Below are 23,514 nucleotides of genomic sequence, written 5' to 3'. Positions count from 1 at the left end.
AGTACATATAACATTCAGCTTGTCTTTTTCTCAAAGGATAGTCTCTGTGAAAACAAACTGTTCTGTGTCATAAAAGAGGATACTTAAATAGAAGGGGAGACATATAGTTAAAGTTCAAAGAGTTTGCTTATTTATAAAATAATTACAATTCTTTTCTACTTCACCTGATTTTATCAAAATAGTTATATTCCCACAAAGAGATTTTTTTTTTTTAATTTTGGAAAGGATTATAAACCACTTGCAAGTAGATAAACCTTTAATAGCTGAATGAGCTTAATCAGTTGTTATTGTCTATTACTCTATGGAAACCAGGCAGGAAGAGCCAGAAAAGGTTGACGTCCCACAAAATTTTCATACCATGAAGGTGTAAATTTAAAGCGAAATTACTTGTAGAAAACTGTTGCATTCTTGGCGTGTGCGCGTTTGTAATAAAGTTAACTTTCACTTACGGTTATATTTAACGCAGGGGCTAATCCCAGTTTATTTTGCGCCTGTTCCTTCTGTTTAACCTCTTTGCACACTTGGCCTTGGTTTAGCGCTGGCCTCTGTGTTGGTGTTCCCCCCTAAAAGCTCCCTGGGGCTGGGAAGCCCTCGCCCGGACAGCCAGGTGACACAGGGTGGAAAGACTGAGCTCTAGGGCGCGGAGCCTCTCGCATACCGTTCCCCTCCCACCATCATCCCACCGCCGGGAGGCGGAGAGGGCTTCAAACTTCGCTCCAATCCGCAGCCTGCCCTCCCCGGGGTCCCCCGCTGGGCGACCCGCCCGCCGCGGACCGAGTTGGAGGAACTTTGCACAGCTCCGCGCCAGAGCCTGGAGCGGCGAAGTGCTCCCCCTCCTCCCCAGCGCCCCCCTCCCTCTGCCCCCGCCTCCCGGTCCTCGCCCAGGCGCGAGCTCCGGTGATAGGACGAGCCCCCGGGCGTGCATTGTGTATATGCAAACCAGAGCCCCGGCTCCCCAGGGCTGCCCAACCCGGCCGGGGCTGCGGCGGCGGCTGGCGCTGCAGTGGGCGCTGCTGTCCTCGCAGGAGCCGGGCACTGTCATGCCCCCGCCGCGCGGCGGGCCCCTGCGTCCCGGAGCCGCTATATAAGCGTAGGCAAGGGGACACTCGGAGGGGCTGAAGATGAAGGTGCCCGCGCATGGGCCCCCACTGATTGCCAACCCCTCCCGAGCCCGCGCCCCGCGCGGAGCCCGCGGCCGCCGAGGACCCGCCTTCGCCGCAGTAGCAGCTGGAGCAGCGACAGAGGAGGCAGCTGCGGCGGTGGCGGTGGCGGCGGCGCCCGTCGCCCGAGCACGCAGAGCGGCGGCGGCAGCTCGGGGGCCGCCGCTGCCCCGGCTGCCATGAGTTGTGCGGAGGTGATGTATCACCCCCAGCCGTATGGAGCGCCCCAGTATCTGCCCAACCCTGTGGCAGCTGCAACCTGCCCCACAGCTTACTACCACCCGGCGCCCCAACCTGGCCAACAGGTGAGTCACCGACCGGGCAGCCCGCCGGGGGCGGGGGCGGGGGCGAGGGGCACCGAGAGTATCTGTCTGGGACTCGGGCGACGTCCCGCCCGGACGGGTGGCGCGGAGGATGCTCTGGGACCTGGGGGAGCGCCGTTGAGCAGAACGGAGGAAAGGCTTCGGGAAGGGACAAGCAGCCTGGTGGACGGGTGGAGATTCGATGTGAGGCACTACCTGCCTTCATTGAGCTGGTGTCACCGGAGCTCAAAGCTGCTCCGCATAGCCACCTTAGCTCTTTGGGCTCAGTTCTCTGAAACCCACCAAGGGCATCTGTCTTAGGAGTATGTGAGTAAACTTACTTTAAATCAAATATTTTCTTTTCTTTGGAAAGGTGAAGTGTTTTCAGGGTTTTCTTGATTAAGAGGATAAAATTGTGTCTCCGACATAGGGGAGGCTACCTGGACAGTGAGCTCATGGAATGACCTTTCTGGAACTTTCATGGAACAGAGGTCTAGTGTAATGTCTGTCAAATGTTACTAAACTTCTCTGTAGAGTCTGTCTTCTTATGACTGTGACTGAGAGGGCAGGAATTGATCCCAAACTTCCTCATTCATTTTTAATTCCATCAAAGCGCAGAGATGTTATAGTTCAGCCTACTAGAAGTGTGTCCCCCACTCAAGAGGTAACCTTGGATCACTGGATGTTGGGTCTTCACCATGCTGAGAGTGACGGAGAATGCTGTGGATTAAAAAGGGTTCTGGAACCAGAGAGATGATATAGTTCTTTTAGAAGAGAGAGTAGGGTGTGGGGAATTTGGCACTAGGTATCCCTGGACATTCCTCTCTGGACACCAACACAATGTGTTTCAAGCCTCAGTTAGCGCTCTAGGAACACATATGTGAGTTTGTGGCACTAGCTTGTACCGAAGTAGGGTCTTCAGACTCTGGGAATTCGGGAATTATGGTTGATTTGGTGAAATTTTTAAAAATACAATTTATGCACTCCGAGGTGGAGACACTTACCAGGGAACCAGATGTGCTTTGGAAATTACCATTCACAGAATTTATTGATTGGGTTTTAAAAAATTTCTTAGGAACCATGTGTTTTATTATGGTCTTAAGGGTTTGGCTCTTTATTAAAACTTACATAATTAATTTTGATTTCTGTATTCCCTTTACTTGTTTCTTTGCTAGATTTGTAGGGCTACTCTTTGGAAAGAAATCATAACTTCAGTTTAGAATTTAAGGACTATAAAATTCAGCTGATTCTGGAGCAGGGTACATGCCCCAGAGTTATCTGCTAAACAATATAAGCTTAACCAGACCAAGTAGGGCAAAAGAGGAAGGAGCCCCATTTTATTGCTACCATTTTTTTTTATTTTATGTTTTTAATATTCAGCAGCCTTAGCATTTGAAAGCAAGATTACTTTTAGGAAAGAGAATGGGAAAACATTTTATAATTTGTGGTCGAAGGTGACAGATTTAAACATTTTGGTTATGCTGTTTGCTTTTCTTTGATTTTAAACATAAAAGACGTTAAATAATAGAGAAAAACATTTAGGTACAAATTAGGCAAGTGAGGCAAAGAGATGCTGGATATCATTTTTATGTGTTTTATAAACAGTCAGTCCCAGATGAACCATTCTATTTCCTCCCTTCCCTTCCTTCATCTCAGGGACTGTAGAGGCTCTCAGTTGTCAATTGGAATGTAGACAAGCAACAGACTCAAAATTACTAAGTATACAGAAAAGTGTTTTTCCCCTTAAAAGATAACTTGAACTATGTAAGTTATGAATAGGGTTTTATTCTATAGAATTGTGAAAATAATTCCATTAATATATGAATCTGTGGTGGAGGTTAGGGATTATAATACTCTTGAACTAGAAAATAAAATTCATATCAGAAAAATTATAAATTACTATTCATAAAATTAAGTTTTCAGTGAGGAAAACTCCAGTACGCCAACTTTTGTAACAGTGCTACAACTTGATCCCCAAATATCAGTCTTTTGCTGAGACCATCAACTAACTGAAGAATGAATTTTCTTTTTCACCTGAATCGTCCACATTGATAAGTTGCGCATATTAGTCTACGCTTTAGGGTTCTGTAGGTATCCTTCAAATACATAATTGGCTGAGTTGACTTTAAGAACATAGCTGAGAGGTGTGCTTGGAAATTTTCACGTTACTTTTACAAAAATGGCTTGTTAGAGGTTACTTTTTCTGTTGTTAAGTAAGGAAATGGACTATAACTGGCTAGTGAAATAAAGAGACTTGATAGTGTAACTACTGTTCTTTTACTGTCAGGCGTTTATTTTGATGACCTATATTTTCTATTGGAAAAAAGAGTAAATCAGGAAATTCTTATCAGGCTGACAACATTTTTAGACTATGCGGTGCGTGGGTGAAGTGGGACTAATATTGACTTGGCCCTAATGCAGTCATCCGAGAATACATATTTTGGTTGTTTTTGCATTCCATAAGGTTTTATCATTATTATCCTTGAAGATTGTTTTCTCCATCCATGGGAAGTGACCCCTAATAGCATCTTGCCTGGGAGACAAAAATAAAGGCTACCACTCCTACAGCATTTGAAAACTTGATTTGCTGAGCAGAAAAAAGAAAAGCAGAAAAAGTGATAGAGTTATAAAGAAAGTTTCATGGTCACTGATAAAATGTTAGAAAAGAAAGCATTTCAGGTTTGTGTTCCTTCTGTAATCCGTTGTAGTGGTGTATCTTTGAGCTTATTTTTTTCCCTCAAATCCATATAGCTCAGAAGTCCTTGTAAGTTAGTATAGCATAATGGTTTATTTTTTTCAAATATTTTATTTATTCATTTGAGACAGAGAGAGAGAGAGTGTGTAGGAACAGTGGGGAGAGGCAGTGGGAGAAGCAGACTCCCTGCTGAGCAGAGAGCCTGACGCTGGGCTCGATCCCAGGACCTGGAGATCATGACCAGAGCTGAAGGCAGACGCTTAACCATCTGAGCCTCCCAGGCTCCCTATAATGGTTTATTATGATGGATTTTATCCACAGGTGTGTTTTTCCTCTTCACGTATGATCATATAGCTGATAATTATTTTTGAAATAATAGAATATCATCCTCCAGGCGTGTGTACTCTGCTTTACCCTTAAAAGCACAGATGTGCACTTGAAATTTTAAGTTCAGATTTTTTTTCATCAAGTATATTATGCATTGTAGGTAGTAATAGGTTGGTGGCTTAAAAACCTAGTGAACTGCATATATCTCAGGTGGCACTGTAATGCGTTACTTAGGCATACAGTAGACTACATGAATCAAAATAATTTGTAAATATGTCTGCAGAGTAAGTTTTATAGTCCCTGACATTAATTCCTAGAAGTTGCATGACTATGAGTAAATCTTACAGTGTGCTTTATCCAGACAGGGTTTGCTAAGAGATGCTAAGCTTTGTGGTCCTCATGCCCACCATCTCTTTAACATCTCCTCAAGAGAACTTTTGACTCAGTCTCTCAGCCCCTGCTCCGGAGGCATGATGACACTGCAGAACGTGTCCAGAAAGGAATGTGCTTGCATTCTAACAGTGACAGTAGGAACTAAGAGAAACAAATTTCCAAATATGTGTCAGGAAAAATTGAGGGAAATGATATGAAATCATAGATTCCCTTCATACTCGGGGGACTTCTCATCTTAAATATAGACAGCCTGTTATTGTCTAAATCTGCCCCCCCCATTTACTCATAATGTCAACATTAGAAAGATACGTAAAGCTTTCAGCATCCTGTAGTTTGTTCATGAGGTGGTGAAAGCAGAAAAAAAGATCGCTAGTTTTCTAATTGTGCATAGGGGTTTTTAACAATTATGCTCCGGGCTTCATATAAGTTAGAGCATATTTACTTTGTCCACAGCTGTGTGAATCCTCTTGCATGCTTTCACTTAAAAGAATTAAATGCTCCTAGGAGGCAGAACTCCAGTTATAAGTTTATAAGGAGTTCCCCCGCCCCCAAACTATTTCTCTGGACTTTGATACCTTGGTTAGGTCACAAAACACACACACACACACACACACACACACACACACACACACATATGTAGTCAGAAGAAGACACCCTGAAGAAACATACTACACCCCTCCTTTTGCAAACGGGAAAAATGGGTGCTCACGCGGCTGAACCACCTAGCCAAAGATTTCAGAGTTAATTGGTGACAAAATTAAGACCACCAGATGCCTTGCTCCCCAATGTAGCATCTTTCTACCATTCTATACAGTCTTCCAAGCCTTTTTATTTTTCATTTTTTGCAATTGCACAATAGGCTTATTTTTGTCTTTAGTGCTCCAAATCAACTTTTTGATAAAGAAGATTAATATGCAGTAGATTCTTTGGCCTTGGAGCTTGAAATTCTTTCCAAGTCCTTGGTAGTGTACTTTTTTAGTTCAGGCATTCCAAAGTCCTTTTGAAAGCATTTATATTATGCTAATGACTTTTGCTATCCATTCTGCATCCTTTGTTGATGAGGCAGAATATCCACTTAGCAAATGAACATTTATTTATTTTAAAATAATCTTCAGGAAGTGGTATTAACAGTCAGCTTTAAGTGCCTCATATGTTACTGTTATTTCAACGTAAGTTTAAATTCATTAAATGGAAAGAATACAGTTATATCCTAAATAGTCTCAATATACAGCCAACTTATTTAAGGTGGAGGATCCAATTTTCTTGCAACTGTAAGCAAGGACTTAAGTGGACTTATAAGAATTCATACAGGACTTCATTGAGAAAGAACAACCCCCATAATTCCACACTACACAAATTAACTTGACTGCAGAAACTTAGAAGCTTAAAGTACACAGAGTTTTATGCTCCCAATAACTTTGCAGCCAGAAAATTCAAAGCTAGAAAAAAAAATTAAACTTTAAAATGACTAAACTAACTATTGTCTCTGGCAGTCAACCAGAAGAGAGATTACAATAACGATAGAAAGGGAAGGCTTGGAATCCATACAATCATGCATAGTGAAGATATGTTTAGCAGAAAACCAAATGCCAGGACAAGGTGACAACTCTTTGGAAAGGAAGGGGTATTTTGGACAAATGCAAGTAAGGCCTAATTCACCTTGCACTTTATAAAGTCTCCCATCTCATGAAATTGGGGATGGCTGGGACATGCGCCATGGCGAAGGAAATGAGGGTGTTCAGAGGGAAGAAGCTTGCCATCGTGCACAGTGACTCTTGGGGCTGTTGCAGCAAAGATGCTGAGCTGATCCCTTTGGATAGTGTATGTATTTCTGTCTTGTATCCTTCTGTGCAAAGGGAATGTTCAACGAGACTAAAAATATTATGCTTAGGATACTCAGGGCAGATCCTAAAGCAGACTTGTGTATTAGACTTTCTGTCTATCATTCGAAAACTTGGGTGCTGAAGTTGGATCCCATTCCCATAGGCCCTACTTCCAGCTAGCATTTAAAAACAAACAAACAAACAAACAAACAAAAATAAACCCACAAAAACCCCCCACAAAGAATCCCAAACTAATTAATCCAGTAATAGATAATAATTTAAGGTATTATCTCCAGAAAAAATATTTTCATTCTTCATTCAAGAAACAAAAGCTTTCTGATACTTGAATTTCAGGTTCTGGCAGACACAGTGAAGGAAATAATTTTGGGCAAAACTCTGCCCTGAATCTTCAAAAAGCACCTCTTTAAGCAGCTGGTTTTCTGCTTTAACTATTCATTTAGGAAGACCCAACACTGCCCTGAGCCAATAGACTCAAACATCTGCCGCTAAAATCAAGTAGTCATATATGCCGCATTTATAGATATCTCAATGGATACCAGATTTATGCCAATAATTTAGAAGTGTGGTCTGAAATGGGGTAACCAAACTATTTTTCATTTGTCTTGTGTTTTAGTAGAGAGGAGACAAAGAAAAGAAAGGAAGAATGACCTAAAGTAAACAGGTGTCCTTTTCTCTTAGAACTCTAACGTGGTAGTATGCCAAAACACTTGTCCTTGGCGGATGGAGCGAGGGGCGGGGCAGTTGTAGGATGTATCCTTTCTTCTTACTGTGAAGACAGATAAAGGAGATACCAAAGCTAATTCTTGGGAATTGGGCTAGATGACCCATGTCTAGGAATGAATTAGTCTTCAATGGTCTGTACGGTATTTTTGGCTGGTGTCCTGCAAAATCAGAAGAGGCAGCCAACGTAAGAAACAAAATTAAGTGTGAATTTGTCTAGAGCTCTAGCATGTTGCTTATTAGGATAGAGAGTTGGACGAGACCTCTGAGATAATCAAGTCTCAAAACTCCTCATTTTCAGAGGAGGAAGCTGAAGGCCAGACGGTTTGGTGACTGACCCAGACTCACGGACTCATTTTGGTCAAAACCTCCTTTCTATTCCCGCTCTCTTTCTATTGTGGTTCCTTCCCATCTGGACTTCTTTGGAAACAAGGAAACAATTAATAATTGACCTAATGTTACATTCTTACTATTCTTATTTAAAAATTTTAAAATATTAGCTACTTGGAGAAATTGGACAATTAGCCATATGGATAAACTGTGAGGTTCTCTTTATTTACCATTGCCCTTACAATGCTCTTCTGACTAACTATGAGCAGCTTGAGTTTAATGATAGGCCATGACTTTCATCTTTGTGATGAATCCATGTCTTTGCACAATTTCTGATAGAGAAGAGGAATTAATTGGTGATTAAATGAATAACAGATGAATTTTTAAAGATGAAGTCATACCCTATGTCTAGTAATAGGATTATAAAGGCATATCAAAAAATCACATATTGGAAACTTGTTTCATTCAAAGTAGTCAGTTTGAGAGAGAACACATACCCTTGTGATGTGATCATAGCTTAAAATATTTTGGGAATGCAAATTTTGAAATTCTGTCTAAGTATGTGGCACATTTTTTTGGAACATCCTCGAAACTGGAAACTTTTCATCCTTGGAAGGGATGAGTTTGATTTTTGATAATGACCAGAATCATTGAGACTCAAGTGTGCTCAAAAATAGCTGGTCGAGTTAATAGTATTTTTAGTTTGTTACTCCCAACTCTTAAGAAAAATGAAAACAAAACAAAATAAACAAACAAACACAGAATCTCGAGTTATGACTGTGTCTCACAAAATTGGCTCTGCTCACATTTCCAAAATACGATTTCCAGAAAAATGGTGGGCAATAACATTATGTATCTGAGTTGCCAAGGGTACAGTACCTTTTTTGGATAGAGACTTCAGTTTTATGTGGATGTATATCTATTTTGAAGAGCACTGCATGATTTAATAGCTGTAACTCTGTTATATGTTTACATCTCTATTTTTTTTTAATGTTATAAGTAACTCGACTCTCCTTAGTTATGGGATGCATCTGATGCCCTGCTGATTGTGGGCTTCTGTTTATTTATTTGACTAACCTCAATATATAGACACTCATTTCCTGTAGTCTATTTTCTTGGCTCATGTTTTGTAGTCAGACAGAAATAGGTTCTAATCCTGTCTCTGCCATTTATTAGTTCGATGATCCCAGCCAAGCAAATCAGTTTTTGCATTTGTAAATTGGAAACAATTATTAGGACAAAATATTTGTGTGCTTGTGTTTGAGAGAGGGAAGCAAAATATGATATGTGAAAGGTCTGTGGCATAGCTCTTCATCCCGACCCACCCTCCCTGAACCTGATTCCTCCTCCTTTTCCAAACAGGCTAAAGATCAAAATTTCAAGTCTCTCTGATATATTTTTAAAACTCTGTTACCGAGTAAATACAGAAAAATATAATCAAGGAGCAGTCAGTTGCTTTTATGGACTTTACAATTTGAAGCGTAGGGAATTTGAAACATTTATTTCAGCCTAGTGGTCCTTTCTTAGAAGCATCGACCATGTTTTTTGAACATAAAAGAATCATTGCATTTAGAGAAGAGAGCCAGTAGAAATTGGGAAAAGAAAGGAAAAGAAAAAAGAATGAAAAAAAAAAGAGAGAGACAAAGCTGTTTCCAAATATCCAATGATTCATTAAAATACTTTTGTTTTTTTAGGAAAAGAAGTTTCCACATATGCACAGTAATCATTTGGCATTTTGTAAGCTTAAGCCTTGGGGAGTTAGTGGTATTTGGCTCCTGACATGGAAGTCTCTCTTGTCAGACAAAATCCTTTCCCCTGCACATTCCTGTGAGAGTTTGTTCCTGTCGTGCCTTGTAGCCGGCTGTGAGGTGGGTGGGTATGGTCTGCATTGCCCAGGCTCACTCTTTCCTACACTGCTTTAACCTCTTCTCGTGGGTTAGTTTTCACTTTGTGGCTGCTAACTCAGTCATTGTTTCACCTAAGGCAGGGTCATTTTGCCTGGGGGAAAATTGTCATTACTCTGAAATGGGGATGAGCTAGTTCATGTGCACTAAATAAACCAATCTGTAGGTGTTGAAGTCCCTTTTGATGACGTCTTTGTTTTGGTTAACAATTCTTCAGAGTCTTGTAAGAAAAGCATGAACATTTCTGAGACTTTGATATTTTTAGGAAGTATTGTGCATCTTGAGGAAAAAAAAAACAACATTAACTAGATTGCCTTTTGACCTCGATTCAGGAAATCTAGATTCTGATGATTTGAGGTTTATCCTCAACATTTTGAATGTTATATATTATTCTCAAGAAAGAATGTAACACCAGGCAAGTTTCATGCTAAGAAGCAAATACCAAGTGAATACAGAATATGGCAAAAGTGCACATGGATAATTTACTTAGTTCAAAATAGGCAAAGAATTGATTTACTGTCACCAAAGCACGGATATCGGAAAGTAGCTAAGGCTTAAGGGTCTGTGGAGGAGAATGTTAAGACAGTATGATTGTCAGCATATGAGTCAGTTACTGTTTAAATTCTGTTCCTGTTTTCTTTGTGCTCACACTTAATATTTTTTAAATGTATGCAAATTGTTCAACATCATTAGTAATTAGGGAAATGCAAATCAAAACCACGGTGAGGTACCACTTCATACCCACTAGGGTGACTATAGCTGTAATAATAATTTTTTCAAAATCCAGAAAATAACAAGTGTTATTTTTCTACAAAGGGATGTGGACAGATTGGACCCCAAGTACATTGCTGGTGGCAATCTAAAGTGGTTCAGCCGCTGTGGAAACAGTTTGGCAGGTCCCTAATAAGTTAAGTGTAGTGTTACCATATTACCCAACTATCATACATACTTACCCAAGAGAATTGAAAAGAGGTGTGCAACCAAATACGTGTATACTCATAAGAGCATTATCTGCAGTAGGCAGTAGGTAGATATGACTCAAATATTCATCCGTGAATACATGGATAAACAAATTATGCTATTTGCATGTAATGGAATACTACTCAGCTATAAAAAGAATGAAGTACTGGTTCAGTGTGAATGAACCTTGGAGACATTATGCTAAGAGAAAGAACCTAGAAGCAAAAATGTCATATATGTATGATTGAGTTTATATGAAATAGCCAAGATAGATTAATCCCTAGAGACAGAATGCGGATCGGTGGTTATCATGAACTGTTTGGGTTGATGAAATGTTTTGGAGAGAGAGAGATGGTGGTTATACAGCATTCTCAATGTGCTAAATGCCACAGAATCATTGACTTTCAAAAGGTCAATTTTATGTGAATTACACCTCAAAGAAAAAAAAATTTTAAAAATTGGGATATCTATCAGGAGAGCAAAACTGAAAAAAGAAATACAGTACCAAGGGTAGAGAGGGATATGGAACAACAGGAACTCTCATAAACGGGCTGTCCGTGTGTAGGTTGGTGAAAATTACTTGAGAAAACCAGCAATATCTGTTAGGGCTGAACCACATCCGTACATTCCCTTTCACCCAGCAATCTTCCCTTTGGTATATACCCCAAAGAAATGCAGACGTATGTTCATTAAAAGACATACTCAGGTGTTCATAGGGGTACTATTTGTAATAGCCCAAATCTGGAAACTAGCCAAATGGCTGTAAGTGGTAGAACAGATAAATGGATTACTACACAGCAATGAGAATGAGCAGTCTATGACTACATGCGACAATATGCAGGAATCTCATGAACACAATAGAGAATGAAAGAAGCCAGACACAAAGGGTACATACTGTAGGAGTCCATTTATATAAAGTACAAAAGACAGTTTTGGCAAATCACATTGATAGAAGTCTGGATAGTGGTGGGGATTCAGGAGATAGTGTCTTGAAGGAAGCAGTGCCTTCTGGGGGTACTGATGATGTTCTAGTTCTTGATCTGTTGCTCGTTTCATTGATGCACTCAGTTTATGAAGTTTATGAACTAAACATTTACGATATATAGCCTTTTCTGTTTATATTGTTCTTTAATTAAAAACATTAAAAAGTATGCAGATTCACTGCATTCTAGGAAGGTTTCAGGCCATTTGGGTACTTTAGAATTCTTATTTTAATGAGTGGTATCGATGGTGAAGTTAATCGTGTGTTCACGTGTGCGTGTGTGCTTATGCGTGAGTGCGTGTGTGTGTTAAATGTAAGTAGTTAAGTTGGTTCAGTATAATTTGTGAAAATCGACTCATCTTTATCAGAAAAAAGTACTAGAGAATGATAGATAATGCCTTATGTCCAGCCTATTGGTAGATGTATCATAGGCTGTATTTTATTTGATAGTCTCCAAGCAAATGTATTTACTTAATAGAAGACCTGTCTTAAAGAGCTGGGAGAGGAAAAAAAAAACGTATCTTATATCCTTTCAAAAAATTGTATTTAAGTAGAGTCAATACATATATTTTAATAAAGTCACCGGTGTTTGCCTATCAAAAGAAATAAGGTATCATTATATATTTATGTAAATGCATGTGTATATATCCAGACATATATTACATATATATGAAACGTAAAGGATATAGGGAATAAATGCAACCATAAACAGAAGAATAACTTTTAGAAAATAGACTCGTAAAAGGTATTTTAATACAATGGCAGTTCACTTTTTGTTCACTTTTTCCCCATTTCATATTGAATTTTTCATATGTAAATTTTAGATTAATTTATTTGTATACAACCATTCAACACTTGGTCAAAAAAGTGTAATATGAAATTTTACAACATTTAGAAAATTTTGTAATCTTAAATAAATTGAAAATCTATAGATTAAATCCAACTGCCATTAATTAATAAGATATTTTATTACTGCTATTACTGGTCATAATACTATGCTATCTTTATATCAGGATTTGTAGTTGTAAATCTTTTCCATATTTATAAAACTTTAATTTTATTTCATCTAAGAATTATTTGCTAATTGGGATAAAATAAAACATTGCCTTTCTTTGCATAATTAGCACAGCCCAGGCTCTTTCCTTTAAAGAATTGATGTTAAAATTGAACAAATGAAACAATTAGATTCAAAACCTGACCCTCACAAACCGATGCTGAACTAGACATTAACAGGAAAAAAAGATCAGTTTCAGGGATAGTAATGAACACCAGTGGACAGTGAAGTCACTCCCTCTGGATCAGTTTAAGCTCCTTTCCTATGTAAAAACAGTGCTTCTTTTTCATATACCAGAGTACTTGGCAGAGAGTGTGCGTATATGCTTAACGGCATAACTTCAGATAAATACACAGGCACACAGAGAAATTGTAGTGTGATTTGACTAATAAATTGTAATATTTGTTTATTTTTTAATGGAATTTAAAGTCAGAAGTAATTTTAGAGGCCATTTGGTTCAACCCCCTTATTTTATACATAATCTTTGTTACCGTGGTGTTTTTGCTCTTGAAGTTAAACATAAACATGTTCAAACCTGTGCGACACAGATTGTAGGAAATATAACCGCACCGTCGTTACAACCAGCTATTCATCAGCAAGGCGTGTTCCCTCACAGGAATGAATTATCTATTCATCAACAAACGATAACCACATTGACACAGATTTTAAATATAAAATAATGCATGTATTTATAAATAACAGCTCCTACATAATAACTAACAGCTCATAATATGCCTGAACATTTCAGGGCCCACCTCCCTCAAGAACAACATATTCATTGCTTGGGGGAAAGGGCTCAATTTATTGAATGATGCATTTATAATTTGGGGCTATAGATTTTTGAAGCTAGTAATTCCATTAGAAACACGAATCTGGGTTACATGTTTTGATAACATTTGCAGAACTATGTGCTTACGGAGTATTCTAGAATGATTTATTTTTTCGACTCACATTCATTTTCCAGCATGCATTTTTTTTTCTGGAATAAAAATAGTATAACAAAGAAACAGGTTTTGCAGGTATACAAATGATAGAGAACTCATTTCATCATTAGGATAGTAAATTTTATAATCTTTAGCATTATCTTATGTATATAATTCACATTGAAGTTGTTGCTTATAAAAATCATATGTACTCAATGAAAAACATTTGGAAATATTGAAAAGCAGGAATAACAACTAGAGACCTTACCAGCCAGAAAATGATAACATACCATTTTGGTGGCTTTTTTTTCCCTGCTCTAGATCCCCCTCCACTGTCCTTATAAACACATATAAGTATACCTGCATATTTTTATTACGCATTCTGGCTCCACCACTCTCATCCTCTGTGACCTTTGGCAAGTGACTTTACTTCTCTGTCCTTTTGTTTCTTCACCTTTAAAATATAGATGGTAATAATAACCATGATGTAGAATTATAAAAATTAACTGAGGTAATAAGTTCAAAGTTTTATAAGAGTGCTTGGTGTAATATACATGGATTATTATTACAGCTGTGATCAGAGGTTTTAAGAATATTTTAAAATTATCAAAATTTTGTCATTTTTATTTGAAAGCCACCCTAGACATTGGTAACACCGTGTATTATTTTCAGTAAGCTATAATATTATCTTTTTTCCCCTCCATGATAATGGTGGCAAGTGGAACATCTGCAAAATATGTTCCATGCAAAATGGATCTTCACACAGACTTAGCTTTGTCATTTTAGTTTGATTTTTGAGAAATGAGTTTGGCACATCTGCCAAATCCTTTTATAAGACGCTACATTCCTGTTTTTATTTTAGTTTATTTCATTTATGGAAAGCTCTTTTCTTCCCCATCCCCACCCCAGGCACCCCCGCCTGTCCCCTATTCCTCTCTGTCCCAAACTATAATGTTGATATATGTATATTCAAATTTTAAAATAGAAAATTGATGAAACACTGGAAAAAAAAACTTCTTTAAAGCCGTTCTACTTTGGTATTTTAGATTATGAAAAAGAGAAACCAAACAAACCTGTCTTTTACACTCTGAAATATATTGTCTGATAATGATAATTTACTTTTTTTTTTTTTTTTTTGCAAAATTTGAAGTAACAGACTTATTTTTTGGGGGGGAAGGAGAAGATTGGTTTTGGGAGGGAAAAGATGGAGTAAAGCAGACTAAGAAGAATCAGTTTGCAAACATATGTTAATATTTAGATTTTTTTTTAAGTGAAAAGTTAAGTAGTTAATGCTTTTTTACAAACTGTCTTTGATACCGTGTTTTGTTTATTCCATCCCAGAAGAAGTTAGCGGTATACAGCAAGATGCAGGACTCTCTGGAAGTCACCCTTCCCAGCAAACAAGAGGAGGAGGAGGATGAGGAGGAGGAGGAGGAGGAGGAGGAGAAAGACCAGCCTGCCGAGATGGAGTACCTTAACTCTCGCTGTGTCCTTTTCACTTATTTCCAGGGAGACATTGGGTCAGTAGTGGATGAACACTTCTCAAGAGCTTTGGGCCAAGCCAGCACCCTCCATCCAGAATCTGCCATTTCAAAAAGCAAGATGGGGCTAACCCCCCTATGGCGAGGTAAGAATTCAAAAGCAGATGCTCTCCAGGGCTCTGTCTCTGTTTCGCAACTGCCTGTACCAGGTTCCAGCTGGAGATTTGCCCCTGGAGGACGGATATCCACTTGCTTTTTAATTTTTAAGGACAGCAAGGAATTTCTTTCAGACAAACAGCTGGATCAGTTTTGTCACATGTGGAATGCAGGGTTGGAAAGGATGCAGTCACACCCCTTAAATTCCTCATGGAAAGTAGTGATGCAACCGGCCTGAGTTTATAGTGGCAGGACTGAGCTGTGAAGCACCATTCCTTAAAGCCCCAATGGCCCAGTTTGGATCTCCAAATGATAGGCGTGCCTGGATCAGCTTTTAAAAATTAGCTCTTGCTCATTCCACTAGGTGCTACGTGGTGACATAGCAGAAATCTGAGTCTGACCCAGGAGTCCAAACTTTGAAAGCCTTCTGTGTTCTCTTGATAGTTTTTTCTGTCTTGCTTTGTTGTGGGATGAACTCTTAGAGTTTACAATCCAGACATTATTGACTGTGTCTCTGTGGTTTAGATTATTGTTTTTACCTTGGTAAAAGTAAAGCAGTGGCCTATTTGATAGCATGTGGTAAATACTTTTAATATGTGTTTAAGGTGAAAAGTAGGAAAGCTTCAGTAAATTAGCTGGCTTTAATAAATTAGTCTGATATGTCAATAATGAATCATATTAGGATAATCTATCCTAGCAGAGAATTAAATACAATGCAATCTACTAATCATTTAATTTGTAATATAGAAACAAGAGCATCAAATTGTAGTTAGAAGTGAGTGATTTTCTATAGCACTATAACCAGGTTAGTTTCAAGTGAGGTGTTGTGCATATGCAAAAGCTCTACAGTCCAGTGTTTTTCCCATTATCTGTGCCACTGCATAGAGACCTTTGGACTGATGTCCAATGTTCGAGTAGAAAGAACGTATAATAGTAATGTTTCTGTAACTGTTGTTATAATTTTCTTGGGATTATTGGGAATTTGGCCTTCAAGTTTACCTCCTGTTTCATTCATTGACATAAGCAGCAAATATTAAGGTCCTACTGTGTTCTAGATAGCAGGAATATATCCTCAAACTTGAGAGTCAAAGCCTCTACATTCATGAAACTTTTTGGTGGAAGAGACAGGTAGTAAGTAAATATTGAAATGCCTAGGTGTTGTTTTACTTAGGGTGATGAGAGATACTCTCTCTGAGTCTGTTACATGTGGGCACAGACCTGAAGGAAATAAGAATGTCCCTCATCATATGAACATCTAGGGGGAAGTTATTTGAGGCAGTGGAGACACCGAGTACCAAGGTCCCGTGGAAGGACTGGACTTAAGAGTGTTCAGTGAGAAGCAAGACTGCTACCATGAGTGGAATGAAAAGCAGGGCGCTAGCTAGAGACTAGGATTTTTATGACTTTGTCAGTTTAGTGTATCTGGGTAGTGCAGGCAAACATGGCAGCCTCTTCAATTTTCATCCCTCCCTCGGAGACTAAGACTACATATATCGTATCTAGTTTTCTCACGTCATTTTCCCTAATTCTCAAGATAATGCATTTCTGCCTGGAAAATCAAGGATGCATATGAATTGGATGATTGTGACTGAATTAGATGAATCAAGTTCATACCATTTATCCCAGATGAGAAAACAAAAAAGTTCTCAACGTAGAATTGGTGAGCGTTAACTGTGAAATCTTTGCTTAGAGTTTCGTTATTTATAAAATAAGGGGGTTGAATTAAGTGACTGTTAACATCTCTTCTCCGTAGAATTCTATGATTTCAAGCGTATTATTACAAAGTAATATTTACTCTCCATTATTGATAGAATTTTGCCATAACTGTTTCTAGCTGCGAAATAGTCGGATTTTGATAAATACACATTACTTAGATGTGATTGAAAGGAGATTTACCAAAATGTAATTAAAGATTTAGAAAATAATATCCTTAAGAGAGATCTGATAAATTGAGATTCCCATGTCTACTGAAGAGAGTTACTGGTAATTTTGTATTAATTAGCGAAGTAACACAGGTTTGGATAATGCAGTCTTTGGATTCTGTTCATTTTGGGGTTGCAATATAGGCCTCTTACTATGTCTGACTACAACATGATTTTGGATTGAATACTTAAATCTCTCTGAGCTCAACTTCAACTATAGTATGTGTTTATTGATATATGTTTCCCAGGGTTATTGTAAAGATTCTTTGATAATGTGTATGAATGATTTGTGGCTTTATGCAAGGTGCTAAATGATGAGAGATACGTCTTTTCTCTCTTCCTTAAGTAAGTTTCCACTCATTTGGCACATAGAAAACCAACCTTGGGTTTTTTGATCCAGAAACACTGTTTTCTGGAGGTTTCTCTTTCTAGCAAAAAACAGTGTCTTGCACAAAGTAGCTACTCAATGCTATTGACAATGTTGATGGCCATGGTGGTGATGCTTTATGCAGGAGCTGCTAACCAGCTGTATTAAATTAAAGGGTCTAATTTATGGCATGAAGTTTTTACTATGCTGCACAAGTGCTATAGTGCTACAAAGGAATTTAAAACTGAGTTATGTCTGATTGCAGAATGTATTGCCACAGTAAATCTTTAGACAAAGATAGAGTGTCAGCAATAATGGAATAATGGTCATACTTTAAGTGTGTGTCTTGATGGAGTTAAGAAAGTCCTCTTTTAGGTGTTTGTAGCTTTTAGGCAAATAATTGATAGGAAGTATTTGTACTTTACTTGGCACAATGTCACATCAATTACCTCTTACCCCAGTATATATTCTTACAGGGATTGAATAGGGCTTCTCAATTGAGAAAACGTAACGAATCTGATTGCCCTTTTATCCCCATCTAAATAGAAATATGGGCTCCAAATATGTCTATGTATTGATCTCAGTGCCCAAGTGTTATTACAAAAAGTGTGTGTTTGTGTGTGTGTGTGTGTGTGTGTGTGTGTAGGAAAGTGAAGCAGTTGAGTTAACAAAATAGAAGTATCACTCAGGGAAAAACCTTGCTGAGTGGTGAACTTAGTATTTTGTTGCTGTTACAAAATAAATAGTTATTACTTGGTTTATTTATATAGTGTCTGCTTAGAGCAACTCATTCTCATTGCGAAGACCTCTCACAATGAGCACTAACCTGAAAACAGTAAAAGAGGAGAAGGGGAAGGAGGGCGCATCTCTGAGCTGCGTGAGACTGGGAAAGATGGCGGAGAGGCATCTCCAGGAAGCCCTGGAGGTCATTGCTGCTGGCAAGTTTAGGAAGAACACATGGAAGGAAAACGAGGCCTGACTTAACGTCATCATCCTGCCTCCTTGAAACTGCCATTTTAGTCACAGTGTCCTTTGTGAGCAACTCTAGAACAAAGTAACTGGAGGACAAACTTTGAACATAATGGTAATGCCTAATCCCTGAGTGAAAGAAAACATTGGAAAACGTAGCCTTTCCCCTCTGACTCAACAATTTGTTCTCATGGGAACCAGAATAAGAAGGTGGGAATTAAATTACAGTTAGGACCCTTTGGATTAAGAGTTGAGTCACATTTCTTTCACTTAAGTTAATAAAAAGGTAAATGTTATCTTTTAATGTTAATGTTTTATATCATTACTCTGAGAATATGTTTCCTGGGGATTTTAAAGGTGACTTAAGGTAGAGGTTTTACAGCATTCTATTGTACCATTTTCCTTTTAACATAGCTTTCATTTTTTTTTTCAAAATTAAGTAGTAAGATGTTTAATTTATGAAATTAAATGTTAAATCTTCTCTGGTTTAAATTGTTTACCCTTAGAGTTTTCTTTTTTTTTTTTTTCAGAAATATTTAGAGCTAATATAAAAGTTATCCCATCTATTATGAAATTGAAAGAATAACTTGATGTTCCATGTTAAACTCTTCTGCGTCTTTAAAGTATATTTCTGTATAATTCACACAGTGAGGTTACTGGGTATGCCTTGGGTGGGTTGTATTAGGCAGCATAACAATTTTGTCATTTTTGTTTTTTAGAAACAAGGATGTGTGTGTGTGTGTGTGTGTTTGTGTGTGTGTGTGTGTGTGTAATATTTTTAAATTCCCAAATGCAGATTGAACCAAAGTGTATTTAGACTTTTTGTATGTGTCATAATGTCAGTGTTGGCTGACATCATCCAAATATCGAGTACCACTGAGTCCAAAGTCACCACCGGGTGTTAACATCTGACAGTTCTGAATTGCCTCCACTAACCTGAAAAGTAATATTGCATGGAAATAGCTTGTGCACAAAATTTTCATATGCTTTTTCATCAAACAAATGTGGCTGTGATTAAGTACTCTTAAGCCAAGAGTCATGTAATGAAAAAAATTTACATACATATGAAATAAGTACACTGATTCCCAGGCATGAACCAAAGTATATCATCTGTTTCTTTGTATTAAGACTTTTTTTAACATCCAAGATACCAAATAGTGGTTTTGAAGTGTAGACTTCCATAAACATATTTTCTCTTCAATATTGTTTCATTTACTTGAAAAATGCAACACTGTCTTTGAAAAGGGCTGCAAAGATCTCTATAGACTTTATATTAATCTCAGGAGATGTACAGACTGGGAAAATATTAAGTTGCTTCTAATTTTATTTTTCCCTGGGGCATTTTAAAGCTTTGTTCAGCCTTTACCGAGCACGTTTTTAAAAACAGATTTCCACTTCCATTGACAGTGTGTTCATTAATTACAATACAATTATTCATAAATAGGATAATATTTTGGGTAAGGAATTTGTTCATTATTCACATTGGTGCATGCATATCCAAATGCCTAAGCATCTATAAAATAAAATTGGGTCTAAGTATATATAAATGAAAGGAAGTAAAAGGAAAGTATCCAGGAAAATGACATAGACTCTGTAGTTTTGACATTTTAATGGGAGATTTTAATAAGGGGAACTCAGTGTCTCTGGCTCGCACCTGTGGGTTGGGCTTAACCATTTTCATAACGGGATTCTGGCCCCATCAGGAGATGAAAGTTAAGAGCAGAATGAAGAGTTTGCTACCCAAGGATTGAATCTGTGACAACAAAGTGGCACAGATTCAGGTTGGCAAAGCCGCACTATATAATCTAAGGAGCCTCTATAAACTTTTGCATGGGCTTTAATTTTAACATTGATAGCTCTCATTGTGGGTGTGGCAGAATAGTCTACAAATGGCCACCATTTAAGGCAAATTTGAATTTTCTTCTCAAAGCTTACACAACTTTCCTTGCAGGTCATTAGCAGCCACTTTTCATAGGTCAAAGGGAGACAATTCTGAAATAAAACAGACTGGCCCCAATGCCAGTAAGTTTGACCTTAAGTGTTACTTTCTGGTAGATGTGATGGTGACAAAGCGAAGTCATTCGATTAACGGTTTGCCTGGACTGTTGGAAGACTTGAAGAACAATGTGCACTTCCATCCTTTGCCTCTTGGAGAATATCATTATCATTATTTTGTTTAATTTCCCCAAGGGATTTGAGGACCTTGGAGATTCTGTGGGGGTGGGGTGGGAAGTGAGGTGGGGTGGGGAGGGGGAGACTTGAATGTGAGACACCAAATGGCTGTCTGTCCGAAGAATGAATGGGGTGAATGATGGTAGCCTTGGTGTAGGGCTGACAGGGAGAGAGGGGGAGGGTCTGCAGGGCTAGTGCAACAGCCACTTGGGAAGCTGGAGAAAGGAAACATATGAACACCGTGGTGATATCCTAATTAGTTAATCAAATTATATATACAGTGGCTGGTTCAGGTTATGGAAGCTTTCCTCTGCGGTCAGAAAACTATGACCTGAAAATTTATGAAGTGAGAACATGGCTATGTCAGACTTCTGAATACTTCTGTTTCAGAGTACTTCTTGGGATTTTCTTCACTCAATGAAAAGATTTAGCTAGGTTCTCTTCTGTGGAAGTTTGTATGAAAATAGCATCTTATTATCCACGCATGACTCATGGACTAAGCAACCTTATCTTCATCTATAGATAGACATCATAGGCCACTTCACAGAATGATAGAAACATAAAGCCAGAAAATATTTGGAATTTTAATTGAGATACCTCATATGGAAGAAACTGAGCCATGGAGAGATCAACAGATCCATTTGAGATCATGAAATCAGATAAGGTAATTGGTAGGTGCTAGCTCTCTGGCTGAGCTCTCTAGACTCCCAGTCTTGAGCTTGCTCTTTTATAACCCCACCGTAGACAGCTGGCCATAGCTGGAGTTGTGGATCTTTCCAGTCATAGATCTGACTGTATTATTCCCTCGGTTAAAACCCTTCAAAGCTCACTGGCACTTTCTTAGGACAGTGCCCACATTCATTACATGGCTGGCAAAGCCCATCTCAGTCTTTCTTGGACCCAGTCTGACTTTTTAGTCTAATTTTTTGCCACCTTCTGCCCACACAATTTTTTTTCCTCATGTGCTACTTTGTATGTGCGTGTGTGTGGTGTGTGTGTGTGTGTGTGTGTGTGATGCTTGGCCTTTTACATATACTTTTTTATTTGCCTAAATTACTCTTCCCAACCTCTTCACAAGGCTAGTCCTACCCACCCTTGTAATTTTTTTTTTTTTTCTTAGGCTGCCTCTGTTCCCACTCTCTGTTCTCCCCATTATGGGACCCCCCTACCAGGTCACAATGACATGTTTACTTATCTGTCCCCTGCTAGATTGTGATCATTTTGGCCATCCCTGACCTCCCTATGCTTGGCACATAGTAGGTCATCTACAAATACGATGATTGAGTGGAGAAATTTAACTGAATAGTTGTGGGGGTGGTTTCCCTCTTTATTTATCTCTAAGTGGTTTTGTTTTGTTTTGTATTACCCCTCTGCCTAACCCCTTCTCCTACTTGTTCACCCTACTTGAATCTTCCCTACTCATGGTCATCACTGAATGCTAGATGTTCATGTCACAGTTGCAATTGTGCCCTCTTATGGCACAGTTATGAAGTATGCCGGCCACTGAGGCAGGCCACCTGCCTTCAGAGCCCCGTCTCTTACTTGCCAGCTGTGCAATCTTGGTCTTCTTCCCTTCCTCAGTTTCCATCTCTCTAGACTGGGGGTAATAACAATAACTACCTTATTGGCGTGACGATCCAATAGCATCATCCATGAAAAGCCCCAGGACTAGGATCGGGCATTTGGTCACTGTTACTAAATATCAACAACTATTACTCTCAATCCGAGACTCCCAGACCTCTACAGAAAAAATAAGCTTGGGCTACACTCTTCTTGATGGGAAATGAGTGTTGGTGAGCATAATTCAGTGTGATCATATTTCTGTTTATCACTTTCAGCATTAAAATGTGGTTTGAATGAAAATTGCATTTGCATTTATAAGAAGTTTGATAAATATCAGCATTTTCAACCTACTTGACTCACATACGAGGGCATAAGTTTCTTTACCTGTGATGTTTGTACCTGTGACCTCTGCCCAGACCCAATCGCAGCAAGCCACCCAGCAGGAAATGAAGCTTTTCAATCTCAGACTTGGCAAACCACAGCCCAGACTGTGACTGCATAAGCTAAGTGAAAAAGGGGTGGGGGGGGCCATCACTCAGCACCTTGCACCGTGTGCATTGACTTGGTATGGGATCTCAGAGACTTGCCTAATACCGGTTTACCTCTGTGTGGGGAGCAAAGAGTGAATACTAATGAGCCGGCTTGTAAAATATGGGACAAGTAGAGGCAAGTCTATCTTGGAACTGAATCTTATGTAAATAATTTTTCTGTCTTCTCAGACAGCTCAGCTCTCTCAAGCCAGCGGAGTAGTTTCCCGACTTCCTTTTGGACCAGCTCTTACCAGCCCCCATCTGCACCCTGCTTGGGGGGTGTTCATCCTGACTTCCAGGTCACTGCACCCCCTGGCACCTTTACCGCAGCTGACCCCAGCCCCTGGCCAGGACACGGGCTGCATCAGACTGGCCCGGCCCCGCCCCCTCCCGTGTCCGAGCCCTGGCACTATCCTTTGGCATCTCAGGTGAGCCCGTCCTACAGCCACATGCATGACGTATACATGCGACACCACCACCCCAGTGCCCACATGCACCACCGCCATCCCCACCACCACCACCACCCTTCTGCTGGCTCTGCCCTGGATCCGTCCTACGGGCCCCTGCTGATGCCCTCAGTGCGTGCGGCCAGGATTCCTGCTCCCCAGTGTGACATCACAAAGACAGATCCGACTACAGTCACCACTGCTACCTCAGCGTGGGCCGGAGCCTTTCATGGAACCGTGGACTTAGTGCCAAGTGTGGGGTTTGAAACAGGTGAGCTGGGGAATGTCCTCCTTTCCATAAAAAGAAGCCAAAG

The 23,514-nt window shown here is 39.3% G+C and overlaps 1 protein-coding gene across 5 annotated transcripts in view; it reads left to right on the top strand.

The window, feature by feature from the left end:
- The first annotated feature begins 1,267 nt into the window (after positions 1-1,267).
- The window catches only part of VGLL3 (vestigial like family member 3), a 48,518-nt gene continuing 26,271 nt past the window's right edge, over positions 1,268-23,514 (top strand). For 4 of the 5 annotated variants that reach the window (XR_004385535.1, XM_032882212.1, XM_032882211.1 and 1 more), the window contains exons 1-3: positions 1,268-1,465; positions 14,936-15,221; positions 22,944-23,471. Coding sequence is in view for 4 of the 5 variants with exons in the window: in XM_032882212.1 (XP_032738103.1) it covers positions 1,340-1,465; positions 14,936-15,221; positions 22,944-23,471 (940 nt within the window). In the remaining variant the exon portion in view is untranslated. The remainder of the gene's footprint in view (positions 1,466-14,935; positions 15,222-22,943; positions 23,472-23,514) is intronic. The other variant, XM_032882214.1, reaches the window with a different exon arrangement.

The sequence above is a fragment of the Lontra canadensis genome, unplaced genomic scaffold, assembly GCF_010015895.1.
Source record: "Lontra canadensis isolate GAN:19392208 unplaced genomic scaffold, GSC_riverotter_1.0 scaffold80, whole genome shotgun sequence".
Classification (NCBI taxonomy): Eukaryota; Metazoa; Chordata; class Mammalia; order Carnivora; family Mustelidae; genus Lontra; species Lontra canadensis.
The sequence above is the reverse complement of the archived record's forward strand: the minus strand, read 5'-3'. Positions and strand labels throughout refer to the sequence as shown.